General features: G+C 51.2%; 1 protein-coding gene across 7 annotated transcripts in view; it reads left to right on the top strand.

The window, feature by feature from the left end:
* The window catches only part of Tpd52 (tumor protein D52), a 115,943-nt gene that overhangs the window by 84,013 nt on the left and 19,486 nt on the right, over positions 1-12,444 (top strand). For all 7 annotated transcript variants that reach the window (XM_075971481.1, XM_075971480.1, XM_075971479.1 and 4 more), the window contains exons 3-4: positions 10,607-10,755; positions 11,699-11,800. In XM_075971481.1, coding sequence (XP_075827596.1) covers positions 10,607-10,755; positions 11,699-11,800 — 251 coding nt within the window. The remainder of the gene's footprint in view (positions 1-10,606; positions 10,756-11,698; positions 11,801-12,444) is intronic.

Below are 12,444 nucleotides of genomic sequence, written 5' to 3'. Positions count from 1 at the left end.
TCCCAGCAGGAAGAGAAGAACCAAAAATCCAGGGCTAGCCGCTTCAGCGACCCTGCCCTAAGAACCAGCTGAAGACAAAGCCAGACTGCAATTCTGATAACAATCCCAAGAAACAGTGAGTTTCCTCCTTGTGATTATCAGCTTGCTGTGTTTTAGGAACTAACAGATTACGACCTTGGGAGTGGTCCCAAGGCAACCACCTGTGGATTTTTTGGAATTTATGACCCTTTTGGACCACTGGGCAGTGGCCTCTTTTTCAAAAATTCTTTTTCCTGGTACTCGGGGTTGAATTCCTCCCCACCAACCAAGGCCACATGCGCGACCTCAGCAAGGATGGTCTCCCGCAAGCCATGCGGGGCCCGCGCCATCCCAAGACCCGAGTGAGAGTTTCCCCAGCATTGGGAGTCTCCCACTATGTCTATTTTTTAAAATTAGGCAAATATCTACCTCAAAACTTAGCAATACCCTTTTTTTTTGGGGCCTAAATACAAAGTTGTTTAACCACAAGAACATGTGCTCAGCCTTGCTTGGATGTGTGGCTGAGCAGAGCGGTGAGCCTTACCACGGTCGTGCTGCGCTACTATGCCCTGAGGCCCACGCTGGGAGTGGCCTAGCGTTCTAGCCTGTCGGTCCTCAAGGCAGGTCCTGTGTTTGCAGCTTTGCATCTTGGAGCTGCAGCTGTTCACATTCTACAAAATCTGGAGGCCTCGGTAACTCGAACCAGAGGAATATAATTCCCTTCCTTAGCATATCTTGTTTAGCGGCCAGATCTCTACCAAGCCTATCATAGGATAACACATTAAGATTGCCAGAGGCGGCTTTCTCCAGTTTTTTCTCCTCCTGAGGATCTAACTCCTCCTCAGACCGATCCAGGCCCGCAAATTCCACGAGCGCTGGATAGAGGGGACCTCCCCTCTTCTCATTAGCCTCTCTTTTAGAGAGGATTGTATCAGGATCCTTTTCTTTTACCTTTTTTCTTTCAGGCCTTTCCAAGTTTCTTCCCTTTGAATCTGAAAAACCGTTCTTGTGTTTAATTCGGGCCTTTCGCCCCTCTCTCGGAACGTCCACGTTGTTCCCTGCTCTGAGGTTGTGGCCGGATTTACGGCAGTGAAACCAGAGAAAGCAGGCTAGTACTAACACCACAAACGCCACGAACACGAGACCAAACATCCAAGAACCCACTCCCGCAAACAGCATACTTGGGGAGACTGAAACCAGCATACTGGGAGAAACTTACCGACGTCGCCACTCCGCGTGTTGAGTTCAGAATCCTCTTCGGCCCTTCGCCTGGCGACCGAAGTTCCCGGGTTTTCGGCACCAGTTGCGGCGGACTTCTTTGCCGGTGACCGCAGAACGACCACCACACCAGGATTCCACTCAGATCACGCTTTACTGGAGTGCCCTTGATTGATGGGGAGCAGGAAAAGAGGGGGCAGGAAAGCGAGGGACAGGGAGCGAAGGGGCAGGGAGAGCAGGAAGCGAAGGGAAGCAGGAAGCGAAGGGAAGGGGGTGCACTTAGGCAGCCGCTTAAATAGGGAATTGGCACACGGGTCGCCCTGTGATTGGCTGCCACCAACAGCTGACACCAGACCGCATCGGGATAGGCTCAAGAATCCGCATCCATCGCGCATGCGGGAAGCGGGGACATGCAGCTCTCAAAGCCATAGCCAAATATGGAGTTGTTTGTAACAAACAAGACAGGGTGTCGGCGCCATCTTGTAATGGCGATCCTGTCCGGCTCACTACAATCCCTGTTGTCTGTGTTGTGGATATAGACAGCCTCATCCCTGTTGTCCGTGGGTGTGGATATAGACAGCCTCATCCCTGTTGTCCGTGGGTGTGGATATAGACAGCCTCATCCCTGTTGTCCGTGTTGTGGATATAGACAGCCTCATCCCTGTTGTCTGTGGGTGTGGATATAGACAGCCTCATCCCTGTTGTCCGTGTTGTGGATATAGACAGCCTCATCCCTGTTGTCTGTGGGTGTGGATATAGACAGCCTCATCCCTGTTGTCTGTGGGTGTGGATATAGACAGCCTCATCCCTGTTGTCCGTGTTGTGGATATAGACAGCCTCATCCCTGTTGTCCGTGGGTGTGGATATAGACAGCCTCATCCCTGTTGTCTGTGGGTGTGGATATAGACAGCCTCATCCCTGTTGTCCATGTTGTGGATAAGACAGCCTCATCCCTGTTGTCCGTGGGTGTGGATATAGACAGCCTCATCCCTGTTGTCCGTGGGTGTGGATATAGACAGCCTCATCCCTGTTGTCCGTGGGTGTGGATATAGACAGCCTCATCCCTGTTGTCCGTGGGTGTGGATATAGACAGCCTCATCCCTGTTGTCCGTGGGTGTGGATATAGACAGCCTCATCCCTGTTGTCCGTGGGTGTGGATATAGACAGCCTCATCCCTGTTGTCCGTGTTGTGGATATAGACAGCCTCATCCCTGTTGTCTGTGGGTGTGGATATAGACAGCCTCATCCCTGTTGTCCATGTTGTGGATAAGACAGCCTCATCCCTGTTGTCCGTGGGTGTGGATATAGACAGCCTCATCCCTGTTGTCCGTGGGTGTGGATATAGACAGCCTCATCCCTGTTGTCCGTGTTGTGGATATAGACAGCCTCATCCCTGTTGTCCGTGGGTGTGGATATAGACAGCCTCATCCCTGTTGTCCGTGGGTGTGGATATAGACAGCCTCATCCCTGTTGTCCGTGGGTGTGGATATAGACAGCCTCATCCCTGTTGTCCGTGTTGTGGATATAGACAGCCTCATCCCTGTTGTCTGTGGGTGTGGATATAGACAGCCTCATCCCTGTTGTCCGTGTTGTGGATATAGACAGCCTCATCCCTGTTGTCTGTGGGTGTGGATATAGACAGCCTCATCCCTGTTGTCTGTGGGTGTGGATATAGACAGCCTCATCTCTGTTGTCCGTGTTGTGGATATAGACAGCCTCATCCCTGTTGTCCGTGTTGTGGATATAGACAGCGTCATCCCTGTTGTCCGTGGGTGTGGATATAGACAGCCTCATCCCTGTTGTCCGTGGGTGTGGATATAGACAGCCTCATCCCTGTTGTCTGTGTTGTGGATATAGACAGCTTCATTTTTTTCCGTGTTGTGGATATAGACAGCTTCCTCCCTCCTTGCTTTTCTTCTTTGCTTCAGACTTTAGCCTAACTTCCAGACAGATTTCCAGCTCCGACTTTCCATAGCTTTTGCTTCTAAAATTCTTTTGCTGTTGTGTTTTGTGTTTTTTCAAGACAGGGTTTCTCCATGTAGCCCTAGTTGTCCTGGAATTTGCTCTGTAGACAGGCTGACCTCGAACTCAGAGATTTGCCTGCCTTCTGAGTACTGAGATTAAAGGTGTGTGGCACCGCTGCCTGGACTATAAAATTATTACAATGGTCTATTTCTCAGTGCACAGTTCAATGTCATTCAGCACGGTCAGTGTCATAGTTGTCCCCTCTTTCAAGTTATGAACATTTTTCCAAGGAGCCCCCTGCACTCCTTAGCCGCCTCCTCTCAGCTGTTTTTCTCCTCTGTGGATTTACCTGTTTTCTGGATAGTTCACATACCACACCTGGCCTCTGTATCTTGGCTTCCTTCAGCAGTGCTCTCACGATCATGCTTTTGGGGCTCATTCCTGCTGTGCCATCTGTCAGTAATTTATTCCCTTTTTATGGCTAATAATAGTCCACTGTGTGTTTGTCTACCATATAGATGTGGTATTGTGTTGTTCATATGTCTGGTAGCCAGGTGTATTATTGACAGCTGTGGATAGTGAACCAATAACATTTATGTACAAATGATCTTTTTGAATCTGTTTTGTATATGCTTAAAAGTAAGATGATTTCACCATACAGTAATTCCACACTGAATTAATTTTAATAATACATTCATGTATCTATTTATTTGTGTGCGCATGTGCACCCGTGCACATGTGGAGGCCAGAGGACAGCCTGCAGGAGTAAGTTCTCTCCTTCCACGAAATGGATTCCAGGGCTGGTACACAGGTGTGGTGTCAAAGCCCATGTTTTAACTTCTTAACGGCGTCACCAAACTGTTCTCCATAGCAGTGACGCTGCTTTACCGTCTCATCTCAATTTCTTCACATTCCTAGTAACACAGGCTCCTCCTGCATCCTTTTGTTAAAGTGTATGTGTCAGTTTGTGAGAAATGAGATCCCACTGTGCTTGTGATTTGGATTTCCTCCAATGACTGGTGATACTGAGCCTCTTGTCAGCTTACTGGCCATTTGTATATTTTTGGGAAAAAAATACTCATTAAGTCCTTTGTCCGTTTAAGAAATGGGTTATTTTTCAAATGTAAGAATTATATATATATATTCTATATTCTATACCCTTACAGATTTGTGATGTCTAAGCATTTTCTCTTACTCTATAACTTACCTTTTCACTTTCTTGCAATTAAAGAATTGATAGGAATTCAATTTGAAATACATTTCTTATTTCAGGAGGAATTTTTGTGGGCTGGGAGGAAGCAGGTCTACTGTACGCATGTCGAGGCCAGGGGATACCCGCAGGTTCACACATACGTATGTCGAGGCCAGGGGATGCCCTCTCATCAAGCACCCTCCACTGTTTTAAACTCGCATTTGACACAGGGTTTCTCTGCGACCTGTAACTTGCAGGCTCCTGGCATCTTCCACCTCTGCCTCCACAACACTGGGGTGACAAGTGTATGCCACCACACTTCAAAACAGAAACAAAAATTGGGGTCCTCGTTTACATAGTGAGCACTTGACTGACTGAGCCCAGAATGGAAGTTCGTTTACATATTATGAAATTCACGCTTTAAAGTGTTTGGTTTATATTCCCAGGGTTGTACAACCAGCACCAGGTGCACTACAACATTTTCCTTAACTTAGAAAGAAGCCCTGTTCTTATTGACAGTCACGCCCTTCCCCAGCCCCTAGCAATTGCTGGTCTGGTTCCTGTCATAGACTCACCTGCACTGGGCATTGCATGTGTATTGGAGACCTCTGAGTGCCAGCCTCAGGGTCCAGAAGACTCCCAGCAAGCGCGGGACTTAGATCTGAGGGGAAATGAACTCCCACTATGTACTTCTCTGCATCGGCTTCTTTACTCTTCTCTGCTGTCCTGTTCTCCAAAGCTTCCAGCTTATATACACAGGCAAAACAAAGGCAACTCTCGGAGCTTGGACGGTTCCAAATGTGATCTGTATGTCTGTGCTTCCAAACGGGAGATAGCTACAGGGAGGTGGCTTCTAATGTATCTCAGGGAACGAAGCGGAGATTAGACTGTGGGAACCAAGGCTATCGACCGCGTGACTGAATTTCCCACTGCAGAGTGGCGGCAGGATGACTCAATGCACCAGAACATGGGGAGGCGTTTTACCCACTTGTCCATACTCTGCTGAAGCTTGTACCAAGGGAGAGTGTATGGCTTCACCAGAGATCCACTGTGATATGCAAAAGGCTGGGTTTGCCTCCATCAGAACTCATTCGTTCTGGTGGGTCAGCCTTCTGCTCTGTCAGCTGAAACTCACTGCATGATTCCTGTGGACCGCAGTAGACATGGATGTCATTCTAGTCTCTGTTATGTAGGGAGACGTGAGCAACCAGCTACCCACGTCAGATAGGTGAGTAGACAAAAGTACGATGCCACCCAAGTCCAACCCAGTGAACCAGGGAGTTCTGTTGAAGTCATTAAAAGAATATGAATGAGCCAGGTGGTGGTGGCACATACTTTTAATCCCAGCACTCGGGAGGCAGAGACAGGAGGATCTCTGTGAGTTGAGGTCAGCCTGATTTCCAAAGTTTCAGGACAACCAGAGCTGTTACATATAAACTCTTAGTCTCCCCTCCCCCCAAAAGAGTGTGAGTGGCGGATTACGTTCAGAAGCAGGAATGACTCAAAGACAGCTGCATCGCCAAAGCCCACCCCAGCATGAGTGACAGCTCATCAAAGCTGGGAATCTGAAACAGACTGCATAACTTGTGAGCTGGTCAACAGGCCAGAGTGTCTTTTCCTGGGTCGCTCAGTTGGCCTGAGCCCCATCTAGGCTGCTCTCCTGGTCTTGCTGCTGCTTCTAGGAGGTCCAGCTGGCTGGTCTGTTTTGTGTGTCTCTGTCCCCCCACCCCCATCTTGGCTGGTCTGAGTACCTTCTAGGCCATTCACTTAATTACACTTTCTAGGCAGCTGAACTTGCTTGAGCAACTTGCAGTGGTCTTTGATATTTCTCTTATTCTGTTGGCTTCCTTTTGTCTCTTAATAATGAACTCTGAAGCGCAGCAGGTCTTAAGGTTTTAGAGTGTGGTATGGTTTGAGATAGGGTCCCTTGTGGCCCAGGCCTCCATCACTCCCGTACCCCGGCCTCCATCACCCCAGTACCCGGGCCTCCATTACTGCAGTACCCCGGCCTCCATTACTGCCGTACCCCGGCCTCCATAACTCCAGTACCCCGGCCTCCATCACCCCAGTACCCCTGCCTCCATTACTGCAGTACCCCGGCCTCCATCACCCCAGTACCCCGGCCTCCATCACTGCAGTACCCCGGCCTCCATCACCCCAGTACCCCTGCCTCCATTACTGCAGTACCCCGGCCTCCATCACTGCAGTACCCAAGCCTCCATCACTGCAGTACCCCGGCCTCCATCACTGCAGTACCCCGGCCTCCATCACTGCAGTACCCCGGCCTCCATCACTGTAGTACCCCTGCCTCCATCACTGCAGTACCCCGGCCTCCATCACTGTAGTACCCCGGCCTCCATCACTGCAGTACCCCGGCCTCCATCACCCCAGTACCCCGGCCTCCATCATCCCAGTACCCCGGCCTCCATCACCGCAGTACCCCGGCCTCCATCACTGCAGTACCCCAGCCTCCATCACTGCAGTACCCCGGCCTCCATCACTGCAGTACCCCGGCCTCCATCACTGCAGTACACCTGCCTCCATCACTGCAGTACACCTGCCTCCATCACCCCAGTACCCCGGCCTCCATCACCCCAGTACCCCGGCCTCCATCACTGCAGTACCCAGGCCTCCATCACTGCAGTACCCCGTTCTCCATCACTGCAGTACCCCGGCCTCCATCACCCCAGTACCCCGGCCTCCATCACCCCAGTACCCCGGCCTCCATCACCGCAGTACCCCGGCCTCCATCACCCCGGTACCCTGGCCTCCATCACTCCCGTACCCCGGCCTCCATCACTGCAGTATCCCTGGCCTCCATCACTCCCGTACCCCGTCCTCCATCACTGCAGTACCCCGGCCTCCATCACTGCAGTACCCCGGCCTCCATCACCCCAGTACCCCGGCCTCCATCACCCCAGTACCCCGGCCTCCATCACTGCAGTACCCCGGCCTCCATCACTGCAGTATCCCTGGCCTCCATCACTCCCGTACCCCGGCCTCCATCACCCCAGTACCCCGGCCTCCATCACTGCAGTACCCCGGCCTCCATCACTCCAGTACCCCGGCCTCCATCACTCCAGTACCCCGGCCTCCATCACTCCAGTACCCCGGCCTCCATCACCCCAGTACCCCGGCCTCCATCACCCCAGTACCCCGGCCTCCATCACTCCAGTACCCCGGCCTCCATCACCCCAGTACCCCGGCCTCCATTACTGCAGTACCCCGGCCTCCATCACTCCAGTACCCCGGCCTCCATCACTCCAGTACCCTGGCCTTCATCACCCCAGTACCCCGGCCTCCATCACTCCAGTACCCCGGCCTCCATCACTCCAGTACCCCGGCCTCCATCACTGCAGTACCCCGGCCTCCATCACTGCAGTACCCCGGCCTCCATCACCCCAGTACTCCGGCCTCCATCACTCCAGTACCCCGGCCTCCATCACTGCAGTACCCCGGCCTCCATCACTGCAGTATCCCGGCCTCCATCACCGCAGTACCCCGGCCTCCATCACTGCAGTACCCCGGCCTCCATCACCCCAGTACCCCGGCCTCCATCACCCCAGTACCCCGGCCTCCATCACCCCAGTACCCCGGCCTCCATCAGCCCAGTACCCCGGCCTCCATCACCGCAGTACCCCGGCCTCCATCACCGCAGTACCCCGGCCTCCATCACCGCAGTACCCCGGCCTCCATCACCGCAGTACCCCGGCCTCCATCACCGCAGTACCCCGGCCTCCATCACCGCAGTACCCCGGCCTCCATCACCGCAGTACCCCGGCCTCCATCACCGCAGTACCCCGGCCTCCATCACCCCAGTACCCCGGCCTCCATCACCCCAGTACCCCGGCCTCCATCACCCCAGTACCCCGGCCTCCATCACCCCAGTACCCCGGCCTCCATCACCCCAGTACCCCGGCCTCCATCACCCCAGTACCCCGGCCTCCATCACTCCAGTACCCCGGCCTCCATCACTGCAGTACCCCTGCCTCCATCACTGCAGTATCCCGGCCTCCATCACTGCAGTAGCACAGCCTCCATTACTGCAGTACCCCGGCCTCCATTACTGCAGTACCCCGGCCTCCATAACTCCAGTACCCCGGCCTCCATCACTGCAGTACCCCGGCCTCCATTACTGTGCCCTCACAGCGCTGTTTTCATTCGTGTCTTCACTTGGTCAGTCTCCCCTTCCTTACCCTCCACACTGAAGGAAGGGACTTTAGCTGCCAGTATGCTGCAGTAGCATGCTCTAACCAACAGATGTGCCTTGTTGGGGAAGAGACAGTGGCTGGCCTTTCCATGAAGCTTTGGAGGTGTTTGTTCCCGGTGACCAAGTGCTGTGTGAAGAAGACCTGGATGGAAGCTCTGCCTCCCCGTCATTGTTAGTGACTGAATGAACCATACAACTTCCTGATTTGGACAGCATTCATTCTCCCTTCTCCTCATTCATATTCCACCTTTTCCTTGCACATCCGAACGGTCTAAGCAGTCAGGGTTAACACTGAGTCCTCTAAGCATCTGTCTTGGACTCACTTTGCCAGCTAATGCCTTCTCAGTGCTGTGTTGGCATAGTCTTCTCCTTCCCTTTCTCTGCCTCCCTCTGGAGATTGTTTATCCTTCCCTCCTTTGGTGGACAGCTTATCACGTCCTGATCTGAAGATGTACTTGCTGGTTGAAACTGATTCAGCAAAGGTGTATGTTGCTTTCCAAGGCTTTGGGATCCTTGACTTGTGTGGCAGGTCAGGTGGGGCTGAGGGTGCCGCTGGCAGCAAGCAAGCTAAGGGAAGCGTTGTGCAAGGGGAATGAATAGACTTTAGGGACCCGATTTTTCTTTTCTACTGATTCTCAGTCAGTCAGTCAATATCCCAGCTGCAGTTTCCTCTCCCTTGTCTCCCAGTCCCTTCCCCAACTCCCCCTCTGTTGTTCCCACTCATCAATCCATTCCTCCTGTGTTTCTGTTTAGGAAAGGGCGCGTCTCCCATGAGCATCAACAAAACATAAGTTGCAGTAAGACTAAGCACCTCTCCATGAATTAAGGCTGACCCAGAATGAGGAGTAGGGTTCAAAAAGCCAGTAAGAGTTAGAGACAGTCCCAAGCTACACAACTGTCACATCTATGCAGAGCGCCTAGGTCGGACCCATGCAGGCTCCATCGTGGAGCCCAGTTTTCAATTTCGTCTCTACCTGGTGTCTGTGTCACACGGTGACATTTCCGTTTTCTCTCTGTGATGTAGCCTTCTCTTCTACCACACCTCACTTGTTCCTAGATGCTTCTGTCTCCAGATCTTTTCAGCGTCTTCCACCATGATCTCATTCCTTCAGTCAGGCTCCTAGAAGAAAGGCTGAGTCTAGCTCCTCTTTCCTGCCAGGCACCCTGCCCCAGCATACCCGGCCATAGCTGTTCTAGGGTTGGAGGTTCACGTAGTGTGGGGCTCTCTAGGGGACGTCGTTTAGTTCATACAACTCTGACTTTGGCAGGCTCACCATGAAGTCTATGAAATACACAAGAGGGTTGGCTGCGAATGTCTCGGTGGCGGATGGAGATGGCTCGATGTCGTAAACTGCTTTTGTGGCAGTTGGGTAGAAGGGTCTGGAAGGAAAGCCGTGGATGCTCGGCTGCTACAGCGGATGTAGACGTAGCAATCACGTGTGAGAGGTTGAAGCCCTGAGGCTTCTGAGATAACAGAGCAGACAACTGATAGCTTAGAGAGTAGCTCTCAGGAGAGCTTAGTAACAATGCTATTTGTAAAGACACATATGAAATTAATAAAAAAATTAACTGTAGCCAGGTGTGGTGGTGCACACACTTTTAATACTAGCACTTGAGAGACAGAAGCAGGTGGACCTCTGTGAAATTTTTTTTTGTTTCTTTTTTTCCTTTATTGATACAAGATTTCTCTTCTGGGTAGCCCTGGCTGTCTTGAAACTCCCTGTGTTGTAGACCAGGCTAGCCTGGAATTCAGATCTGCCTGTCTTTGCCTCCCAAGAACTAGGATTAAAGGCTGTGCCACCACGACCCAGATCTCTGTGAATCTGAGGCCAACCTGGTCTATAAAGGGTTTCAGCCAGCCAAAAATGCATAGCGAGATTCTTAAGTGAACAAAACATCTCCCCGAAAGTAATGATAGTGTCTGGGCATGGCTTGCTTTGATGCCCTTAATAACTTACAGAGCAATCCTTGCTGTATTTTCTCCTCATCCACGTTCCTCATAGGTGGAAGAAGAAATCCAGACTCTCTCTCAAGTGCTGGCAGCGAAAGAGAAACATCTTGCGGAGATCAAGCGCAAACTTGGGATCAGTTCACTTCAGGAATTGAAGCAGAACATCGCCAAAGGGTGGCAAGATGTGACAGCTACCTCTGCGTATGTTCCCTTGGTGTACACACTTCTTCTTTGGGGAGAGGAAGAGGAGGGGCATGAGGACGTTTGCACCTCTTTTCTTTGGACCACACAGCCCTTTCTTCCCGTTCTTCAGAGCACTTGACTATTTTCTAATGTTGGTTTTCCGGAACATTCTAAGGAATAGAGAGCAGAACAATCTCATGTGCGGGTTGTGGGAACAATATTGAAGTTCCAAAAGTGTTGGATAATAGTCCTCCCTTCCTGTGTATGTTTTTTCTTCTTCCTCACAGTCAGAAAGTATTAAGTGGATAATTCTAGGCATAAAACTCAAGTTTTAAATTGCATGCTATTCTGTGTAACTTGACTAAATCTTTTGCAATCTTGCTTTGTACAGCTTGGGACATGATTCATCCCCTTTTCCACTGTACCCATGCTGTATGCACCACCCAATCCTTACTCATTTCGTGGCCATTTAAGAGAAGACGACATGGTATAGCTAGGGTTCAGTGTAAGTGGCGAGTGTTGACATCCACTAGTGGTCTTATAGCATACTGCCCTCAGCTCAGGGAGGGGACGTCTGTCTATTGACTTTTCCAGTATGTACACAGTGATATTTAGTCCTCAGAACCCAGTAGATTAGGTGATGAGATAACCCCAGATAAGGTATAGTCTCAGATAAATGAAGATTTTAATACATGTGCAGCTTTTGTGGGGGGAGAGGGCATTTGAGTTTGTGAGCCTTACCCTGATAACTGCTTGGTCCATTCCTTTCTAGGCCTCTGTTCAGGGCACTGCAGAAGACTGTGGCAGAGAGATTATTGCTGCTCTGATGGTTAGAGAGAACATTAGAAGTTATTAAACTGTCCTGTACTTGAGTTTCTCAGTAGGTGATGACACTGTGCTGGAATTTATAGGAAAGCCTGACTGACCCCCCTCTCCCCCATTTAATCATGTTTGACTGTAGGTACAAGAAGACATCTGAAACCTTATCTCAGGCTGGACAGAAGGCGTCAGCTGCATTTTCCTCGGTTGGCTCAGTCATCACCAAGAAGCTGGAAGATGTGAAGTATGTGTATATGTTTCCCTTGCTCACCCAGTAGTTGTGACAAACTGAACTGGTGCTGGGATCGCTGTTGGTCCCTGCCTGTGGGTCAGGGTGCTGCTGGGTCCCCTTCTGTTAGAGGGAGGGAGGGTTTGCCTTCACGCCAAGGCCTGCAGTGCGTGCCTGAATCTTTAGGCGTAGTATTCTAAGCTCCAGAATGAGTTTCTTGTGAGTCCCTTTAGGGGCTGTTGAAAAATTCTGGTTGCAAACTTTTGCATCTCGGTCCTTCTCAGTCCTGCAGTGTCGGTCTGTCTCTGGTGTTTGCAAATGTGGATTGTGGTTAGAGCCGAGCATCTTTCAGTACACGGGCACGGAAGCGCATGCTTGGCCTGAGGGTGTCACTGTTTGTGTGTGACATTTGTGTGTCATGGTGTGGCTGCAGGATGCTCATGCGTGCATTGGTTTGTACACCCACACTCAGGCCCGGGTCTTCATTTTTAGTTTCTTTTTAAAAACTGTGCATCTATATTTGAGATTAGTTTGCAGACTGTTTCTTGTCATTTTGGTGAAACCGCTTCGGGGTGCTGTTGTGTCCCATCTACCGCCATGATTGGAATAGTGCCAACATGGCCAACATGGCTTACGTGGGCTCTGCTTCTGTTGGTGTG

Source organism: Microtus pennsylvanicus, chromosome 5 (genome assembly GCF_037038515.1).
Source record: "Microtus pennsylvanicus isolate mMicPen1 chromosome 5, mMicPen1.hap1, whole genome shotgun sequence".
Taxonomy (NCBI): domain Eukaryota; kingdom Metazoa; phylum Chordata; class Mammalia; order Rodentia; family Cricetidae; genus Microtus; species Microtus pennsylvanicus.
Note: the sequence above shows the minus strand (reverse complement) of the source record. Positions and strands in the feature narration are given on the sequence as shown.